At 40.5% G+C, this 22,063-nt stretch overlaps 1 protein-coding gene across 3 annotated transcripts in view; it reads left to right on the top strand.

The window, feature by feature from the left end:
* Positions 1 to 21,687, top strand: part of PLEKHG5 (pleckstrin homology and RhoGEF domain containing G5) — a 264,891-nt gene extending 243,204 nt beyond the window's left edge. For all 3 annotated transcript variants that reach the window (XM_077250373.1, XM_077250374.1, XM_077250375.1), the window contains 13 exons: positions 2,485 to 2,655; positions 3,069 to 3,164; positions 5,500 to 5,550; positions 5,852 to 6,001; positions 6,275 to 6,385; positions 8,438 to 8,587; positions 8,781 to 8,918; positions 9,300 to 9,419; positions 9,731 to 9,863; positions 10,292 to 10,407; positions 13,869 to 14,017; positions 14,353 to 15,351; positions 18,288 to 21,687. In XM_077250373.1, coding sequence (XP_077106488.1) covers positions 2,485 to 2,655; positions 3,069 to 3,164; positions 5,500 to 5,550; positions 5,852 to 6,001; positions 6,275 to 6,385; positions 8,438 to 8,587; positions 8,781 to 8,918; positions 9,300 to 9,419; positions 9,731 to 9,863; positions 10,292 to 10,407; positions 13,869 to 14,017; positions 14,353 to 15,351; positions 18,288 to 18,297 — 2,394 coding nt within the window. In that variant the 3' untranslated portion in view covers positions 18,298 to 21,687. The remainder of the gene's footprint in view (positions 1 to 2,484; positions 2,656 to 3,068; positions 3,165 to 5,499; positions 5,551 to 5,851; positions 6,002 to 6,274; positions 6,386 to 8,437; positions 8,588 to 8,780; positions 8,919 to 9,299; positions 9,420 to 9,730; positions 9,864 to 10,291; positions 10,408 to 13,868; positions 14,018 to 14,352; positions 15,352 to 18,287) is intronic.
* Positions 21,688 to 22,063: the final 376 nt, after the last annotated feature.

Genomic DNA, 22,063 nt, shown 5'->3' with positions numbered 1-22,063 from the left:
AGATAGATAATAGATAGATAGATAGATAGATAAATAGATAATAGATAGATATATGATAGATAGATAGGTGATAGATAATAGATAGATAGATATGAGATAGATAGATAATAGATAAATAGATAATAGATAGATAGATGGATAACAAATACAAAAAGAGTTAAGAGCAGCACAAAAAACATAGTTAGGGTGCAGAGCCCCCCAGTTATATACCAAACCTTGTCATAGGAGTCCAAAAAAAAAAATAGAGGCAGCACACCATTGGTAGTTGAAGTTCAATGGTGCTGAATTTTAATAGCTCATCACGGCGACGTTTCAGCTCATGTATAGCCTTTCTCACATGACTCCACATGAGCCGAAACGTCGCCGTGATGGGCTATTAAAATTCAGCACCTTTAAACTTCAACTACCAATGGTGGGCTGCCTCTTTTTTTTTTGGACAGTGCATCAGTACAGAGCTGGCCGTCAGTCAGTGCTGGGATGTGGTTATAGCTACCGCTCACTACAGGGGTCGGCCCACCCCTAAGACTGAAAGCCGGAGTTTTCCTTGAGGAATAAAGTTCATCTTCTCTCATCAGTTGAGTTTTCAGTGCCGGTGCCGCACAGCTATAGAATGCTAAAAACCTGTAGATTAACCTCATGTCTGCAGGTTAACAGTGTTTTGGGACGGGAAAGGTTCCCTGTTAAGGAAAGTCGTAAGCAATGGGAGGAACGCTAAGCCAAATATGGAGGCAATCACTACACCCAAATATATGCAGAAAATCTTAACCCAGGAAACGTAAGTTTAAATTTGAGTGTGGGTTCCCGTCTATGGAGTGCACCTTGTTGTGGCAGTTGAGCACATGTGTGGCTTCCTGTCTATGGGGTGCACCTTGCAGATAAGCACATATGTGGGTTTCTGTCTACAGGGTGCACCTTGTGGCAGATGAGCACATGTTGGGTTCCCGTTTATGAGGTGCAGTTTGTGGCAGATGAGCACCTGTCTGTGTTCCTGTCTATGGGGTGCACCTTGTTGTGGCAGATGAGAACCTGTCTGTGTTCCTGTCTATGGGGTGCACCTTGTTGTGGCAGATGAGCACGTCTGTGTTCCTGTCTATGGGGTGCACCTTGTTGTGGCAGATGAGCACACGTGTGGGTTCCTGTCTATGGGGTGCACCTTGTTATGGCACATGAGCACAAATGTGGGATCCCGTTTATGTGGTTCACCTTGCTGTGGCAGATGAGCACATGTGTGGGTTCCTGTCTATGGGGTGCACCTTGTTATGGCACATGAGCACAAATGTGGGCTCCCGTCTATGGTTATTCACCTTGCTGTGGCAGATGAGCACATGTGTGAGTTCCTGTCTATGGGGTGCACCTTGTTATGGCAGATGAGCACATATGTGGGTTCCCGTCTATGGGGTGCACCTTGTTGTGGCCGATGAGCACATGCAAATTGGCCAGTTTGTCATACCTCAGTTTTATAAGTATAGTCTATATAGCAGTAATGCAGTTTGAATTCATACATTTGGTGTTCTCTGATACCTTCGTGCTCTCAGCGTGCCGATGTACTTGTTTGTTTAGCTACATAGATATTAGAGCTAAATATTAGACTTTTAAAGAGGTATGATAAATATTAGATAGTGGGATAGACATGATATAGACATATAGAAATATAACACCGTAATTACTAGATGTATTATAGCTAGATATTTATTTTGCTTGCTTACAGGGCGCCAACATATTCCGCAGCACTTCTCAGACAATGTCATCACACTTTGTCCACTTTGGAGCTCACAATCTGAATGATAAAGATAGAAAAAGAACTCTTTTCAGACATTTTATTATTGTTATTTTTAGTTAATTGTATCTATGAAGTCCATATCTACAACTATCTGTATCCACCGCATCTTTTTCCAATAAAGAAAATTAAGTGCAAGAATTACTGACTTATTGCTATTGTGCTCCCGGATCCTGGAGGTGGATGGCTTTTTTCTATTACTCGGTGGGCCACGTCCTTTCTAAGATCATGTTGACCTCTCAATATTTCTGAGGTGTCCGGATGGCTCCAATTGTCTGTGGCTCATTCAGCGCCCGACCCTTGCCCATTGCTCCCAGCTGTTGCTTTTCATTTAAAGGCCTCTTGGGCTTTGCCAAAAGTCCAAGCACGAGCCACAGTAACGGCCAAACAAAGAAGGGAATCTGCTCCATCCAAGTGTGTCACTGCCCCCTGCTAATCTTATTAGCATCTCATTTGCATCCATTAGCAGCAGTCTGGTTAGTGGGTAATGCAGCCTTTCCATATATACATAGACAGGGGTGATGTATACGCCGCCAGCTGCTTGGAGCAGGACTGGATGCAGAGTCAAAGGACTTAGGGACAATCCTGACATCTTTTACCTTTGTATAGGCTGGACGTACGTTTCACCCATTGATCCCTGAAATGCCCTGGCTTATTTTTCACTCTCTATATACTGACTGCATGACTACTTTATCTTCTCTCTATAGGAGATCGATAAGATGGAACAGTTGGAGAGTAAATTGCACTCGTACAGCATGTTCGGACTGCCCAAACTCCCCCAACAGTTGTGCTTCGACCAGGATTCTTGGGAAGAAGAAGAGGACGACACGAATCTTAGCCTGGAAGACAGCTGGCAGGAAATCATTGATGTTCCTGAGGTAAAACACTAAAAAATTACTTAATTTTATAGTAGATTAGATTGTGTCTATATAAATTAACTGGGGGCTGGCAATATTGCTGAAGCTAATAGTCCAAGATGTTCTCCAAACTTCTGCTCCTCTGTCAGATCCTACATAAAGGATTGCCACCGTCTTCAATAGACATGGTTTATTCCTCAACCCTTGAGTTTTAATGGATGGCACATCTCACAATAGGTGTATAGAAATGTATATAACACAATCATGTGGTGGAGCCCAGAGCCCCTCATGACATAGAAGCCAAGGCTGAGATCTCCGGGTTTCTGGTGCTGGGGCCCGCTCTCCTAGTCTAGACTTGACTCTAGAAGTGATTTGTAGCCTTTGGTTCTGCTGACTCCGTACATCACGCTGACCATTGTCCTGTGTCCCTGCAGACTTTATCCAGACGCCAGTGTCACCAGCAGGAGGCCATATGGGAGCTGATCCACACCGAAGCCACATACATCAAGAAACTGAAAGTCATCACAGACGTGAGTAATACAGAACCGAGAGATTTCACTGCGACACATTAATATGCGAACATCTACAATAATATACAAACAGTTCGATACAAATGTACATACATATATACTAGGTAAATATACACCTAGCACATATATTACATACATGTCAGACCATTATACATGCATTACATATACAATACAAATGTACATACATATATACTTGGCAAATATACACCAAGAACATATGTTACATACATGTCAGACCATTATACATGCACTACATATACAATACAAATGTACATACATATATACTAGGCAAATATACACCTAGCACATGTTACATACATGTCAGACCATTATACATGCATTACATATACAATACAAATGTACATACATATATACTTGGCAAATATACACCAAGAACATATATTACATACATGTCAGACCATTATACATGCACTGCATATACAATACAAATATACATACATATATACTAGGCAAATATACACCTAGCACATATATTACATACATGTCAGAGCATTATACATGCACTACATATACAATACAAATGTACATACATATATACTTGGCAAATATACACCAAGAACATATGTTACATACATGTCAGACCATTATACATGCACTGCATATACAATACAAATATACATACATATATAGTAGGAAAATATACACCTAGCACATATATTACATACATGTCAGACCATTATACATGCATTACATATACAATGGAAATATACATACATATATACTAAGCAAATATACGCCTAGTACATATATTACATACATGTCAGACTATTATACATGCACTACATATACAATGCAAATATACATACATATGTACTAGGCAAATATACACCTAGCACATATATCACATACATGTCAGACCATTATACATGCATTACATATACAATACAAATGTACATACATATATACTTGGCAAATATACACCAAGAACATATGTTACATACATGTCAGACCATTATACATGCACTGCATATACAATACAAATGTACATACATATATAGTAGGCAAATATACACCTTGTACATATATTACATACATGTCAGACTATTATACATGCATTACATATACAATGGAAATATACATACATATATACTAAGCAAATATACGCCTAGTACATATATTACATACATGTCAGACTATTATACATGCACTACATATACAATGCAAATATACATACATATGTACTAGGCAAATATACACCTAGCACATATATCACATACATGTCAGACCATTATACATGCACTACATATACAATACAAATATACATACATATATACTAGGCAAATATACACCTAGCACATATTACATACATGTCAGTCCATTATACATGCATTACATATACAATACAAATGCACATACATATATACTAGGCAAATATGCACCTAGCACATATGTTACATACATGTCAAACCATTATACATGCATTACATATACAATGCAAATATACATACATATACTAGGCAAATATACACCTAGCACATATATTACATACATGTCAGACCATTATACATGCATTACATATACAATGGAAATATACATACATATATACTAAGCAAATATACACCTAGCACATATGTTACATACATGTCAGACCATTATACATGCATTACATATACAATGGAAATATACATACATATATACTAGGCAAATATACACCTAGCACATATATTATATACATGTCAGACCATTATACATGCATTACATATACAATGGAAATATACATACATATATACTAAGCAAATATACACCTAGCTCATATGTTACATACATGTCAGACTATTATACATGCACTACATATACAATACAAATGTACATACATATATACTAGACAAATATACACCTAGCACATATATTACATACATGTCAGACTATTATACATGCATTACATATACAATGCAGATATACCGTACATATATAGTAGACTAATATACATAGCATATATTATATATACACTAAGGCAGTATACTGTACATATAGCGCATGTATTACATATACTAGACTAATATTCTGTACATAGCATAAATAACTCCTTACTGGACCAGCGCGCTGACTATTGCTTGCATTTGATAGAGACTTACTACTTCCAGTGGTAACGCAGGTAACTGTTCAGTCTGCAGTATCCCACATTTAGGAGGGGTTCCTCATTTTTTATATATATATATATATATATATATATATATATATATATATATATATATATATATATATATATATATATATACATACATATGTGTGTATACAGAGGTACATTGATCCTATAGTAATCCTATAATATGGTAACAAGACATCTTACATCCTTCTTCCTTTGCATTCACAGCTGTTCCTGTGCTGTCTGCTCAATCTACAGGAGTCCGGATTATTATGTGAGGTATGAATGAAAACCTTGAAACTATGTAGTCAATGAGTAATTTATTGGGTAACTGTATTGTAGATTGTGTATAGTTTCATGTATCAGGATGTAGGTTCATTGTTGTTTTATGGAGGCAAATGTTGCAATCCAACAATGTAACTATCTTATTTTGCCTGTTTGACATTACTATGGCCGTGACGCAATAGCCCTAGTGTTACCAGCTCCTTCAATGCTCGCCCATCCCGCCACCAAATGCTACATTGCCCCATAAAGGGCTTTAGAAGATAATTTTCCTTATTTTATCACTGTTTTGTATCAGGTGGAACCAGAGAAACTGTTCAGCAATGTGCAGGAGATCATCCAGCTTCACCGGACCCTCTGGGGGAACGTCATGGTGCCAGTTTTAGAGAAGACGAGGAAAACCAAAAGTTTGCTGAACCCTGTGGACTTCCAGAAAGGATTCAAGATGGTAAATGTGATGAGTTAGTCTATAATGCACATAATATAACGCCATCTAATCTGGGGTGTTTGTAACAAACTGAACTGACACCAGATCTCCAATAAGTCAATGACAATGTTTCTGTGTCCATTCATCTCTTTCAACCTATTCTTTTTGATAGGGAATTTAGATTGTGATCCCCATTGGGGACAGTGATGATAAAGTCTGTAAAGCGCTGAAGAATATAATGGTGCTATATAAGCAAAGCATAATAAATAATAATTCTTCCGACTCTTCCTACAGTTTGAGTCTCTTTTCAAGCCGTACATCCGATATTGTATGGAAGAAGAGGGCTGTATGGAGTATATGAGAAATCTGCATCGCGACAACGATATATTTCGAGCTTATGTGACGGTAAGTTTTTACATTCTCTTATCCTATAAGAAAATTAATGAGCCGCCATTTATGTAAACTGTGTGCAGTCACACTGGAGACCCAAAAACTGGATTAGTTCCCTTTTTCCTTTCAATTCTAGGATATATTCATATATTAAAATGTAATCCCTTCCCAAATATGCAATTTTTCTGTTTTGCCCTCAGTTTTTTTCCTATATTTTAGCTACAAAAAAATCAGAAATGTATTTTAAAAAAAAGTTTGCATTATGTTATAATTTTTTTTAGACCCATAAAGTTCTACTTTTCCATTGATTAATCTGTGTGAGGGCTTGATTTTGGGTGATGAGCTGATGGTTTTATTGATAGCATTTTGCTGTGTAATGCAGGAAGCATCTGAATCTAATAGCAGCTGTCATCTCTGACAGTGGTATTTAAATAGGACGAGCCACTTGCTCAAAAAAATGGAGTTACATAAGTTGTAAAAAATACACGAGCCCCCCCCCCCCCCCCCCTGATTCTGCTGCTCTTTTCCGTTTTGCTCTGCATCGCTTCATTGCAGAGATATTTGCACTTGTTTCTTCTTTACTGCAGTATGTGAAATCTCTGCTTGTAGTTCAATTGGGATTTTCTCCAAAATCTTCGCTTTCATCTCTGCCTCCCAGATGTTGACCATCAGGCTGGTGTAGCAGTCTATCGGTCTCAGATGTTTCGGATTTGTGATTGATAGCATCTGGGAGGTAAAAGACTGAAGAAAACTCCCCAGTTGCACTACAAGTAGAGATTTCACATACTGCGCTCTAGAAGAAACAAATGTGAATAACTGTGCAATGGAGCTATGCAGCAAAAAATGGGAAAAAACGGCAGAATCAGGGAAGCTTAGAGATTTTTTACAAGATATTTAACTCACAAAACAACTTTTACAAGGTATTATTTGAGCAAGTGACAGGTCCTAAATACCACTCAGAGATTGACAGCTGCTGTTAAAGGCAGATGATTGCTATATAACACAGCCGGCACCTTCCTTGAAAGAAGCGAGCTCACCAGCCCACCCGATACACCCGCACCTGACATCCAACATGCATACACTGCACACAACAGGAAGGGGTTGAAGGTTCTGCAACCTTTTCAAGAGGTCTTTTTGCTGCCAGTGAATAGAACATACTTCTCACAGCTGATGGTTTGCTATCATTGCACTTAAGGTACCTTCACACGAAACGACTTTGTAACGATATCGCTAGCGATCCGTGACGTTGCAGCGTCCTGGCTAGCGATATCGTTTAGTTTGACACGCAGCAGCGATCAGGATCCTGCTGTGATGTCGCTGATCGCTGAATAAAGTCCAGAACTTTATTTGGTCGTCCGATCGCCGTGTATCGTCGTGTTTGACAGCAAAAGCAACGATACCAGTGATGTTTTACACTGGTAACCAGGGTAAACATCGGGTTACTAAGCGCAGGGCCGCGCTTAGTAACCCGATGTTTACCCTGGTTACCAGCGTAAAAGTAAAAAAAACAAACAGTACATACTCACCTGCGCGTCCCCTGCCGTCTGCTTCCTGACATTACTGAGCGCTGGCTCTAAAGTGAAAGTGAAAGCACAGCGGTGACGTCACCGCTGTGCTGTTAGGGCCGGAGCTCAGTCAGTGTCAGGAAGCGGACGCCGAGGGACGCGCAGGTGAGTATGTACTGTTTGTTATTTTTACTTTTACGCTGGTAACCAGGGTAAACACCGGGTTACTAAGCGCGGCCCTGCGCTTAGTAACCCGATGTTTACCCTGGTTACCCGGGGACCTCGGCATCGTTGGTCGCTGGAGAGCGGTCTGTGTGACAGCTCTCCAGCGATCAAACAGCGACGCTGCAGCGATCGGCATCGTTGTCGCTATCGCTGCAGCGTCGCTTCGTGTGAAGGTACCTTTAGTCTAAACAATCCTCTGGGAGCTGGACACAAGCCTCAGCTGTGTGAGCAGGTCTTGGATGGGTGCTGAACTTCTCTGTCTCCTTTCGCTGACAGCAAATAAAAATATAATTAAAGTTGAATTAATTGTTAATGGTGATGGTTTGTGAATTTGCAGTGGGCTGAGAAGCACAAGCAGTGCAATCGTCTGAAGCTGAGTGACATGCTCGTGAAGCCGCATCAACGTCTCACCAAGTACCCCCTGCTGCTCAAGTCAATCCTGAAGAAGACGGACGACCATCAAATCAGAGAGTCCATCATCGCTATGGTACATTATTATTGTTAAGTGGTCTTCCCATGTAACTGGACGGAATCCATTCCTTGATGGTGTCCTCGTGGTCTAACTCCTATGACCATGGTGGTGGGGCTGAGACACAGCGCAAGTCTAAAGAACGGGGGAATGTTAGTCCTGGCTGATTGCAGCTATTTTTCTAAAAATTTGATATTATGTCGTCCTGTAGATAAACTCAGTGGAGCGTTTTATCAATCACGTGAACTCACGAATGCGCCAGCGGCAGGAACAGCAGCGACTGGCGGCCATCATCAGCCGCATTGACTCGTATGAAGCTGTTGAGAGCAGTTCTGATGAAGTGGAGAAGGTGAGAAATGAAATCATATTATTAGTGTCAGATACAGCTTCCATTATTTTGTTAAAAATAATACATTTAGAAAATTAGAGAAAAATGGGTGAACGCTACATTATGTACATATGGAATATTGAAAAATGGAACTGCTACAGAAAAAAAGAAGATACATAGCGCATAGATTGGCCAATCCTGCATTGATCAGGGGGCTGGACACGATGACCCTGGAGGTCCCTTCCAACTCTATCATTCTACGATTCTATGTCCCCGTGTTCCTCTTCCCACACTATGCAACTGTATGACCAGCTGGAATGGTCGTCAGGTCTCTTTCTATTTTTTTCTTTGTGTTGTCTTTGTTATTAATATAACTAATGTTTAATATTTTCTCATTATCAGATGTTGAAGGAATTCTGTAAGTTGGATTTGACGGCGCCGATGATTGGAACGTCCCCCGATGATACCCGGCAACTTCTGCTGGAAGGAAGCCTCAAAATGAAAGAAGGGAAAGACAGCAAGGTGCGAAGAGCGCTAATTAAATAACGTTAATAGATAACATAGTTGTACTATCGATGATAAGCCAAGTCCAGGGGTGGGGGTGGTGTCCATGCAGAAGAACAAAGTTGGAAAAGTAAAAAGAGTGCCTCCTGCTGTCTGTTACCGTCACTCTGCACCATCCTGGGAGAAGCAGGTCCACCGCTTGTTAGACTTCCCTGCCATTATGCCATCACGGTTCCCAATTTGGTCTATAATATCTGATGTTATATATAAAATATCAAATAATATCTATATATGTAAGTGAGGATTTGACTGTGTATTTGTCCTTACAGATGGATGTTTACTGCTTTCTGTTTACGGATCTTTTCCTCATCACAAAACCGGTGAAGAAAGCGGAGAGAACCAAAGTTGTCAGACAGCCCTTACTAGTGGACAAAGTGGTCTGCAGAGAACTTAAAGACACAGGTGAACGATTACCGTGATTTACTGCAGTACCATTTCCGTACACTAGATGGTGATGGCACACCCTATGACCCTCCCCTCTTTATTGTACTGGGATTGATAACTGGGCCGCCACTCGTTGCTGCCAATGGTTACTGGGATTTGCATGTTCCTCTCCTGTCAGTCTGAAGCCTTTGTTTGCATACTATAAAGCAGATGTGCTGCCAGGTGATAGGCAAATATTAACTTTGTATGGGGCGATGAACACTGTTTGGCTAAAATAGACATTTAATGGAAGTAAATAGCCTGCAATGGCGGTAAATAAACACAGGTCATGTTATACTGCAGTGCTATTGTGAAAGATGAACAAAAGGCGTCACGTTATCACATGCATTGCCCCCACTCCAATGCTGAAGACCCTAATGTGTTGTCTTCTGTCACCTTCTTTTCAGGTTCCTTCCTGTTAATTTACCTGAATGAGTTCAGAAGTGCAGTCGCCGCCTATACTTTTCAAGCCAGTGGCCAGTCCTTGTGCAGAGGATGGGTGGAAGCACTTTTCAATGCACAGGTAAATGGAACCACACGCTACGTTCCCACGTTGAGCTTTTATTTGGTGACGCCATTTCTGCAATAAACAATACCATTAAACTATTTTATTATTTATCCTGCATGATGAATACTGGAAAAAAAATCAATGCCAGAATTGCTGCTTTTGTTCATCCAGTCTCAAAACAGTAATGAAATAAAGGCCACATTCACACTTTCACTAATTGGTCAGTATTTTACATCAGTATTTGTAAGCCAAAACCAAGAGAGGGTGATAAATACAGAAGTGGTGACGTGTTTCTATTATACTTTTCCTCTAATTGTTTCACTCCGGATTTTGGCTTAGAAATACTGATGTAAAATATTGACCACATACTCAATGTGTGCACTGAGCCAAAAAGTGATAAAACTTGCACGTATTGCAAAATGGTACCTATAAAAACTGCAGCTTGTTACAAAAAAAGAACTCTCACACGGCTAAATGAAAAGGTGAAAAAGTTATGGCTCTCAGAATATGAGCCACCCAAAAATATTTCCCTTTAAAACGTGTTTTCTTGGGCAAAGTAGTAGAATGTTAAAATATATAAATTGGATATCACTGTAAACATGTACTACTACATGTACTACAAAATTATATCATTTTTTTTATCCGGCATAATGAACGCAGTAAAGCAAATATGAAAAACAATGCCAGAATTGCTGTTTTTGTTCATCCCGCCTTGAAAAAAAAAAGTAATAAAAAGTGATAAAAAACAGCTGAAAATGTTACTAGGTAAAATTACAGCTTGTCCCACAAAAAGTGAGTCTTCATGCAGCTTTGAGTACAGAAAAATGTAGAAAAGTTATGACTGTCAGAACATGGCGGCCCCTAAAAAATATTCTTTTTTGTAAAGTAATTATTTTGTGCAAAAGTAGCAAAAGATGAAAATAAGACTATATAAATTTAGTTGTGTCATAATCATATCAACCTGCAGAATAAAGATAACATGTCAATTATACTTAATGGTGAATGGTGTTTAAACAGATAAATACAATGGGTAGAGTTGGAACAAGAATGGTCCGATTTGCCTCTTCAGTATCTTCAGTGGATCCCAAAGCAATATGCTCTTCAACGGGGGAGATTTTCCTTCTTAACCTCAGAGGCTATGAGGGCATGGCACTGCAGTGGGGTGAAGGGGTCCGCTCCTTCTGGGGCCAGCCTTCTTACACCTATTTTTTGCAACCCGGCATTTCCTCCGGGCATTCACAGGAAAGCCTTCATGGGATGGAAATACGAGGATGACATACGGGTTGGTGATATCTTACAGCGTGGCGAGATTCCCACCCTCTGTTCCCTCCAAACCCAATCTCTCTCCACTAAACTTCTATGGTGGGAGTACTTGCAGGTCCGGTCTTTCCTGGCCTCTTTGAATTTGCCTAGGGGTTCGAACTGTAGACTCTCTCCCTTGGAACTGTTGTTTGCCGGTGGTGACGCCCCGAGCAGGGGAATCTCTTCCCTCTACTCAATTTTTTCAACACCTGACTCTGACGCAAGGCTCTATTTACAGTCTGCTTGGGAGAAGGATTTAGGGCGGACTCTGTCGGATGAGGATTGGGAGCGTTGCTTCCTGATGAACCATAAACTCCCGAGTTCCAGTGAGGCCTCGGAGAAGGGGTATAAACTGCAATATAGGTGGTACCTCACACCTGACAGGTTACACAAATTTTCTCCCTCAATTTCAAACTGCTGCTGGAGGTGTGGAAATGGCATTGGCTCCCTTTTGCATATCTGGTGGGGCTGCCCCTTGATTAGAACATTCTGGGACCAAGTGTTCCGAAATTATGGTTTGATCACAGGCAAGCACATCACCGGTACTCCGGAGATGGCATTGCTCTCCATGATTCCCGGTTCGGTGAGATCCCAAAAAAAGGACATCCTTAAATTTTGCCTAGCAGCTGCTAGAACGGTCATCCCCCGCCGATGGCGAGACCCGGTTCCCCCCGATGTTGTGGAGTGGTTTTCAGAATTTGAAACCATCTTTAGGATGGAGGAAATTGAAGCAGACCTTTCACAGACAAGGGTCTCCTTCTTAGGTACCTGGACTGAATGGATTCTATTTAAAGATTCTGCTCGTTTCCCTGACCTGTTTACCTGAATACACCTGTCTATTCTACAGTCGATTACTAAGCTACTCTTCCTTTCTTTTCATGTTCTCATTTTAAATATCTTTTCTTGAGCCCCACCTAATTGGGCTCCCCCCTCTATTTTTTCTTCTTTCTAGCTCCCCCCTGGGTGAGCTGTTCACCTTCCACCAGCTCGGTGTGATAGGTCCGTACCATGATTTACCAGTTACTTTTATAATGATACCATCTGCGTGCATGTCTCGCTTTAGGGGACATGGGCGAACTGATTTTAGGTATGCTTTACTTTATTTACGGTAATGAAAGTCCTCGCCTGTTGCGGGGGCAAGGAGTCATTGCTTATATGTTAAAGATACCGTAGTCATTCTTGAGGGTTTACTCCCTCTAATTTTTTTTTTTTTTCTCTTTTTTGTAAGATTTATGCAAGGTTTGTGAATGAGTGTTTTTTTGTGTTACTCTTCTCGAATTGTATATTATAAGAAAAAGTACTTTGATCATTGACGTAGTTTTCAACTACTGTTTTTCTTGTAAAATTCTCTTCTCTTTAATAAAAATATATTTAACCACATAAACAGATAAATACATAGAATCTAGAATTGCTGTTCTTTGTTCATTTTGCTTGCAAAAGTTTGTAATAAAAATCGATCAAAATATTGTTAGCAGCACAAAATGGTGCTGATGAAGAGTTCAGCCTGTCACTCAGAAAATAAACACCTCACACAGCTCTGTTGATGGAATATTAAAAAGAATTATAGCTCTCGGAACATGGCCACACAAAAGCAAAGACTTTTTTTTCAGAGTATTTATTTGGTAAAAGTAAAGAAAACATTTAACTAAAACTATATAACATTTTATTGCAATAATTGTACTAACCTCCAGAATAAAGCAAACACTTTATTTGTGCAACACAATGAAGAGCATAAAGTTATAAAAAAATGTGGCAGAATTTGCGGTTTTGTTTTTATTCCTCCCCGAGGAATTAATAAAAGTTTTTTAATAAGTTATATATATAGCAAAAGTATATCCATGACTCATTCAACCCCTTTACGCCCAGGAATAGCCCCATACAGCTACTTAAAAAACGTTATGGCTCCCAGAATGTAACAATGAAAGGAAGAGGTATTTTTTTCTTTTTTTTTTAGGGAGTTTAAACTTTTTGGCATGCTTTTCCACAATGAGTGATGGACCTGGGGTTTTTTAAAGTAAAATGTAGCTGATTTGCATTAGATTATGTTGCTACAACCAATGATGCAATACCTCACCTGGCCTGTAGAGTTGCTGTTGCCCTCTGTTCACAGTCGTCTCTGTGTCCTTCATCTCTATCATGCAAGTAACCTGTAAATCATTAATAATTTCCAATAGAACCTGTTACAGAGGCTGCGTCAAGAGCATGTGCAGAACCAGCAGCACATATCTCATCACCCAGAAGAGGAAGAAGATATGGAAAGTGGAACATCCGCAGCCAGCTCCCCAACGATACTGCGACGAAGCAGTGCTGACATGTTACATAGGTAAGTAGCCAAATGTTTATCTTAAAAGGGGGGTAGTCAGGTCTGAACAGAATATACTAAGGTTTCTAGCATCTATAATATAGAAAAACTCTGAAGGAAGTGTTCGATATCCCTGCAGCACTCCCACAGGTGCAATAAAGTATTACTTCATTTCTATTGGAGTAATTCAGCTGTCCTTGTAAATTAATCTCCATATATTATAAAATGTTTTTGAATCACTGATGCTGATAATTTAAGGTTCCGAATAGACAATTGTTGTGTCCCATGACGATGATCATTGCTATCAGTATTGTAATTTTTTGTTAAATTTGGTTTCTATATTTTTTTTTTTGCAGCCAATCAGACGGCTCGACAGAGACAATTTCCGTCGTGGTGATTGATGCCTGTGAGGATCTATCTTCTCCTGAGACAGAGCAAGGACTTTTTAGTTCTCAGTCTGATGAAATGTCAATCAGTACCACCGCCTCCTCCATCACCCCTACCAGGGACATGTTCGAAAGCATGGAGACTTCGGATGCAAACCCAGCGGCAGATTCTAACTATCTAAAACTGGAGCCAAACGCATGTAGATCGTCATCTATTGACAGCGCTTACGGAACCCTCTCACCAACGTCACTGGAGGAGTTCGTAGAACGTCAGCAACAAGAAATGACAGAAGAAGAAAGAGAGTCCGTCAGTTCTCAGCGCTCAACATCTCCAAAACTCAAGAGGAGGACACCAGTCCAGCTCTTACCATGCAAAACCAAGGTCCTGAAATCCAAATCAGAAGCCAATCTCCTTCATCTGATATCTACTGAACCAACAGACCACAATGATGAGGAAGCTCAGCTGACCCAAAGTAAAAGCCTGTGTGAACTCTTCATGTCACGGAATCCTGACACATTTATGGACAGCAACAAAAATGGTCGGGCTCGATGCATTTCTCACAAAAGGACTAGCATGGTGGAACATTCCTTGAGAAAGGACGAAGAACACCCAGCAAAACCAAGGTCTCAGTCTGTCTCTACAAGACAGCACATTGTCAACCAAAGTAGCTGCAGCAGCAGTTCATCTGACTTGTCAGATTCAGAAGAGATACGATTTCCCAAAGCTGCTGAAGATCCACTTTCGGAGCAACTTGACTCTCTCCCGGATTTTGAGTTAGACTCCCCATCCCAGGAGTATGCAGACTATGCGGAGGACAATGAGACAGACGTGGACAATGATGTTGCACCTGGCTGTGCCAGGCGGACAATGTCAGACCCACAGCAGTCGTCGCAGCATAGGAAACTTACTTTGGCTCAACTGTACAGAATTAGAACAACTTTACTCCTTAATTCCACTCTTACAGCCTCGTAAGTCAATCTAATTTTATTACTTATGCATTTGGTAGTAGACCAACCCAATTTGCAATAACTGCAGCTATATGGAAAAGAATTATTTAGAGGGGTTGTCCACTTTTGGAGAACTTCTTTTCAATGGGCCCAGGGCGGTGAGAAAAAACAATGCTATTCAATAGCTGAACCAGCAGCACTCCTCCTTAATTAGCACTGCATCTACTGCTGCTTTTCTGGGATCAACGTTCAACAGGGAAGTAGTGACCACTGCAGCCAATCAGCTGTTTCTTCTGCTCTGTCAAAAGGTGAATGCAGCAGCTGATTAGCAAATACATAATGCCCCCACTGAGTGTTGATCCCAGGAGACAGAGCATGGATGAATGCTGCTGGTCCAGGAGAGTACGGAGGAGCAGTGCCTGTCCAGGAGGTGTTTGATATATTTATGTACATAATTTTTTTTAACACCTAAACCAATTAGAGGTTGCCAGTAGTGGAAAACTCCTTTAAGGCCCTCATACACATTAGGTTAAACTCAGACGAATTTGGTGGGCTCACCAGTCATCTAATGTACAGTGGGGAAAATAAGTATTTGATACACTGCCGATTTTGCAAGTTTTCCCACCTACAGAATGGAGAGGTCTGTAATTTTTATCGTAGTTACACTTCAACTGTGAGAGACAAAACCTTTAAAAAATCCAGAAAATCACATTGTATGATTTTTACATAATTAATTTGCATTTTATTGCATGAAATAAGTATTTGATACAATAGAAAAACAGAACTTAATATTTGGTACATAAACCTTTGTTTACAATTACAGAGGTCAGACGTTTCCTGTAGTTCTTGACCAAGTTTGCACACACTGCAGCAGGGATTTTGTCCCACTCCTCCATACAGATCTTCTTCACATCGTTCATGTTTCGAGATTGTTACTAGGCAACATTTCAGCTCCCACCAAAGACTTTCTATTGGCTTCAGATCTGGAGACTGGCTAGACCACTCCAGGAACTTGAAATGCTTCTTACGGAGTCACTCCTTAGTTGCCCTGGCTGTGTGTTTCGGGCCATTGTCATGCTGGAAGATCCAGCCACGACCTATCTTCAGTGATCTTACTGAGGGAAGGATTCTGTTGGCCAAAATATCATGATACATGACCCCATCCATCCTCCCTTCGATACGATGCAGTCGTCCTGTCCCCTTTGCAGAAAAACACCCCAAAGTATAATGTTTCCTCCACCATGCTTCACAGTTGGGATGGTGTTCTAGGAGTTGTACTCACCTTTCTTCTTCCTCCAAACACGGCGAGTGAAGTTGATACCAAAAAGTTATAATTTGGTCTCATCTGACCACATGACCTTCTCCCATGCCTCCTTTGAATCATCCAGATGGTCATTGGTGAACTTCAAACGTTTTTGGACACGTGCTGTTGTGACCAGGGGGACCTTGCGTGCCCTGCAGGATTTTAATCCTTGGCGATGTAGTGTGTTACTATAATGATAATATTTGAGACTGTGGTCCCAGCTCTTTTCAGGTCATTGACCAGGTCCTCCTGTGTAGCTCTGGGCTGATTCCTGACCATTCTCAGAATCATCCTTACAAGGCGAGATCTTACATGGAGCCCCAGACCGAGGAAGATTTGACAGTAATCTTGTGTTTCTTCTATTTTCTAATAATTGTGCCAACAGTTGTTGCCTTCTCACCAGGTTGCTTGCCTATTGTCCTGTAGCCCATCCCAGCCTTGTGCAAGTCTACAATTTTGTCACTAGTGTCCTTAGATAGCTTTTTGGTCTTGGCCATGGTGGAGAGGTTGGAGTGTGATTGAGTATGTGGACAATTAATACAGGTAATGAGTGCAGTGACAGATTCCCTTTAAAGAAAAACTAGCAGGTCTCTGAGAGCCAGAATTCTTGCTGGTTGGTAGGTGATCTAATACTTATAAAATGCAATAAAATGCAAATTAATTATGTAAAAATCATACAATGTGATTTTCTGGTTTTCATTTTAAGATTCTGTCTCTCACGGGTGAAGTGTACCTATGATAAAAATTACAGACCTCTCCATTCTTTGTAGATGGGAAAACTTGCAAAATCGGCAGTGTATCAAATACTTATTTTCCCCACTGTATATGTGGCCTTGACAGATGATCGAGCAGTGTGATTTTACACAGCAGATCCTTTTGTCCTTAAGATAGGTAAAAAGAACTTTTTACTTGCCAAATAAAAGTTTTTTTTGTTCCTGCTCCTCTGAGGCATGGCATCCTCTACCCCAAATATAAATGTGGTCTTTTTTAGCCAGGCAAACTTGTTCCTATAGGAATCTTCTTGGGGAGAACACTCACTTAGCCAAAAAAGACTAGATTTATATACAGGGTAAAAAGGGTCATATCTTTGGACTGGAGAGCAGCAGGAACAATAGAAAGAGCAGATGCAGGAGAATAGTGGCATAAAAAAATTACACATTAATTAAGTGACAGTGGTTTACTGAACTTTCCCAATTGAAAACACAAGAATGCACAGCCAGAAACTCACTGCTGTTCTTTGTTACAGTGTATCATTCCAGATAAGAGTTATCATCCTGGAGTATAATATAAGAAAAAATAATGTGATCTGCGGCAGTTTCTCTAGAATATTACCTATATCGATACATTGTAACAAACTGCAGCTCAGGAAAGTAGCAGAGCTATCTTATTGCAGGAGTGCAGCCACCAGAATCTGATTAATTCAGAGCTTTGAGTTAGATGCCAGGTTTAAAGGGATCAACAGCCTTATATATATCTGCAGGGTCTTGGGTCCGTCCATATTCTTTAATAGGGCGTATGGATGGGGGTCATCATGTCCTTGAGATGCTTTATTGGTAATGTGGATGGCGGATGAGTCTGGGCGCTTCCTTCAGTGATAGATAATAATAAATGTCTATGCTTTATACTAATCTCTATTCATATCTTGTCTTTTCAGGGAGGTGTAATATATAGAAAAGGAAATGGGTTGACAGCAGACATTGACAAATGTGTGACCTATTGTGAGCGGCTTGCCTTCTCTATACCACATTTATGGATGTCAATGTGGCGGAGTCCAGGGGTCCACGTCTAGGTCTGGATGGTAGGGAGAATCTGGATTCGTGGACAGACGTTTGCAGGAAATCTCCTTCCCCCCACCTTCCTCGAGACTCTGAAATGCGTCCTGTTTGCACTTTGAGCAATAAAGAACTACTAATACGAACTTCAAGTCTGTGGCAGAAAGCAGCAGGCTATCATCGGACATGTGCCTCGCTGATGGATCCCACATGTTATATGAGCACAGGTGTCTTCCTCGTCTTCATGGGACTTCATTATGCATACACCGGACTCTTGCTTTAACGTTTTACGTATTCACCTCTTCCGCTTGGAAGCATCAGATCTATTTGTCCATTAGCACAGCTTGAATTAATGTCTATGGAATGTTTACTAAGCTACATGTCCGTCAAAGTGATCGAAGGGATGATGTAATATCCTTAAAATTTATAGTAGGGTCACAAGTCTCATTGACTCGTATAAGAAAATCAGTACAAAGCAAAATGGCGGCATTGGCTATATCTGCCAATTGTTTCTTCTCCTCGTCTGGAAACATTGGGTACTGTGACTATTTAAAGGGTTGGCCTAGTTTTGACAATCCTTATCCCATTGTCAGACCATTTCTTACTTTTTATCTTCTCACTAAATGTAGTGGGTTCCTCTAATTCTACCCCCATTTGGCACTGGGTGACATTAATTACAATGGGCATATCGTTATGCTTTACGTGCCCATACACATTAGATTTGGATCAACTGGGTTGTCCCATCTTTCTGTTGATGTCAAATGTTGGGGGAAAGAAGAATTGGGTGTGTAATTTTTTGGCATCAGACATGTTGGATATTTGGGGACAGCATAGTACTCTTTCTTCAACATGCATGCTCAGCCAAGGGGTCGGGAAAATTATTTGTACAATATCCCCCAACTGTATTTTTTGCAGAATTGTTCCTCAAAACGGATCACACATGGGCTTAGCTTATGCAAGTTTCATAAAAGAGGGCACTGCCAGGACGTTTAGTGGGCACTCTGGGGCTGGGAATGTAAAATGGATATGGCTGTAGGTTGAACAACTGTTTGGCTAAAGGGCATGTTTAGTTTCTAAAGTTTACCTAAAGGGTGCACCTCAGGTCTGATGTTCTGGTCTGGGGTGACGTTGGGTGATACAGTTGTCATCTCAACCAGACCATGCCAGGCGAGAGTATTGTGCATTGGTCCAATCAAAGGGCTGCTCCACTACTTTTATGTTGATGACTTATTCTAAGGCCGGTGCAGACAAACCGTAGATTCGCTACCGAGTGCGATCCGTCAAAACATCGGCTTGCACTCGAACCAATGTTATTCAATGAGGCTGTTCACGTCTGATTTTTCTCATCAGACCAAGTGGTCCGAGCAAAAAAGAAATAAGTGCATGCACGATTTACCTACGATAATCGGATGACGCTTTCCATTCATGTCTATGGGTCTGTGGAAAACATTGGACGGCACTTGGATGAAACTGAAGTGCGGTCTGATCTTGGAATGGAGAAGATGGAGAAACCTTTTTTTTTTTTTTCTCCACCTCCGAAAAACATCGGATCACACTCTGATCATAGTGTGATTCACATAATCGAACTGATTTTCTCGGATGGAGAACATATGGTCGTCTGCACCTGCCTTTAGGGTAAGTCATCAATATCAGATCAGTAGGGGTCCGACACAAGGCTCACCCACCAATTAGCTGTTCTCAGTGACGGCGGTGGTTGGATGTTAGCAGTACCTTACAATACAGCTCCGTTAATTATGTAGCAGCCGCTGTTGAGAACTATAGATCCACTCCTGTTTATATGAATAGTGGCCGATCTGCAGTACCCAGCAGCAGACACTACACAGTTGACAAAGGTTGATCTGTTCAGCTCCGCAACTGCTAACATTTGGCGCCAGTGGTACTGATCGGTAGGGGTGTCGGATACCAGACCTGTGCAGATCTAATAATGCTGACCTAAAATTACTGGAGCAACTCTTTTAATTAAGATTTGACCCAAACACAACAGTCTCCTGGAGTGGTTCTGTTCGACCAGAAGACAAGACAATCCAACCACACTGGACATCCTTTTAAATAAGTCACAACCCTGTAAATTTATGGTATATCGTTCTTTATGATCCAAAACAAAGGAGCGATGACATCATCAGTCACACCAGGTGACATCACAAATCGATCCCCATGGTGTAATAGGATGTGTATTATTAGGAGACCTCCGCCTGAATATACACTGAGAAACGGGTTCCCTTGAAAGCTTCCGTATGTGACCAAAGTTGGACCCCCGAGTCCGATTCATAAATAGATACGACCGTCTTACGACTTGCAGATCGCTTGTGTCGCTGACATACAGCCTCTAGAACCAGGACGACTTCATCCTGTCACTCAGTTTAAAGGATGCATGGCTAGTGTTTAAGTAAGTGAACCCCTCCGCCCCATAAGGAGGGGAAAAGTCTTGTTCGATAGATTTTGGACGGCGTTGGAGAAGATGTACAGTGACAGTATTATCCTACCCAGACATGGTGCTTGCCAATGTTTAAGTTATTTTTCCTTGAAAATATTTGTTCCTTTAATTTTAATTTTTTTGTTATTTAACTCCTAAAGGGCACTTTATTTGTAAGATAATTTCTAGTTTCAGTATCCAGTAATTTTTAGAAACCAGTAACCTGTACATATTCTATTATTTTATTAGTCTAGCAAGATAACATAATAACATGTGCTCATGTCATAAATTTCTTATACCGACACACGTTCCTAAATAATCTCATTTCCTAACGTGCACCAGTAGCCTTTAAACTGTATTGGCGGCCATTATATTTGCTCAATGACAATAGTGGAAAAACAAGAGTGCAACTTATAATGTTGGTTTCCCTGAGCTATTCTTTTGTTAGAAACAGCGCCACCCTTGTCTGCAGGTTGTCCCCGGTATTGCAGCTTGGACCCAGTTATTTGAATAGAGCTCAGTACCAGAAACAACCGATAGACAAGACTGTCCCTTTTCTCCGACAAGCCGTTTAAGATATTTTCTAAAGTTTGGAGCAAATTTTGAAGATGGCCGCCCTGTAGGCGATACAGTTTATAATACCTAGGTTCCATATATTAGTGCATTGTAATGTAACCCCCATCCATAAGTTTTTACACCACGTACCCCGGCTTCTTAACTTTTATTTATTAAATATATATTACTTCTTTAAATTGGTATAATTTTTTTGTAAAAAAAAAATATATAAGAGTTTTTCCTAATAATTTGGAAATAAAATTGTAAATGTAATAAAATGTTTGTAAATGTTATGACGGACTTGTGGCTTCATTAAAAAAAAAAAAAAATCATGTATACATAATAAAGGTCATATGTACAATGGATGGCACTGTTATGTGGACACTAAGGCTAAGTGCCCACGTTGCGTTTTTTAAGCGTTTCCGCCGTGTTTTTCTGGATGTGACTGCTGTGGGGATACCCACTATTATAGGTGCTGTGGTGTCATTGTTATGGGGGCAGACAGGAACAATGTTGATACAACTGGGATACTTGAGATGTTACTTTTATAGGGGGTAATGTGGCTGTCCTGGATATATGGGCACTCATTGCGTTACTGGTATTGGGATACACCTGGTTTTATTGTTATGGAGGCTCTATGCGTATCAGGATGACACTACTATGGTTACT

This window comes from Ranitomeya variabilis, chromosome 4 (genome assembly GCF_051348905.1).
Source record: "Ranitomeya variabilis isolate aRanVar5 chromosome 4, aRanVar5.hap1, whole genome shotgun sequence".
NCBI lineage: Eukaryota > Metazoa > Chordata > Amphibia > Anura > Dendrobatidae > Ranitomeya > Ranitomeya variabilis.
Note: the sequence above shows the minus strand (reverse complement) of the source record. Positions and strands in the feature narration are given on the sequence as shown.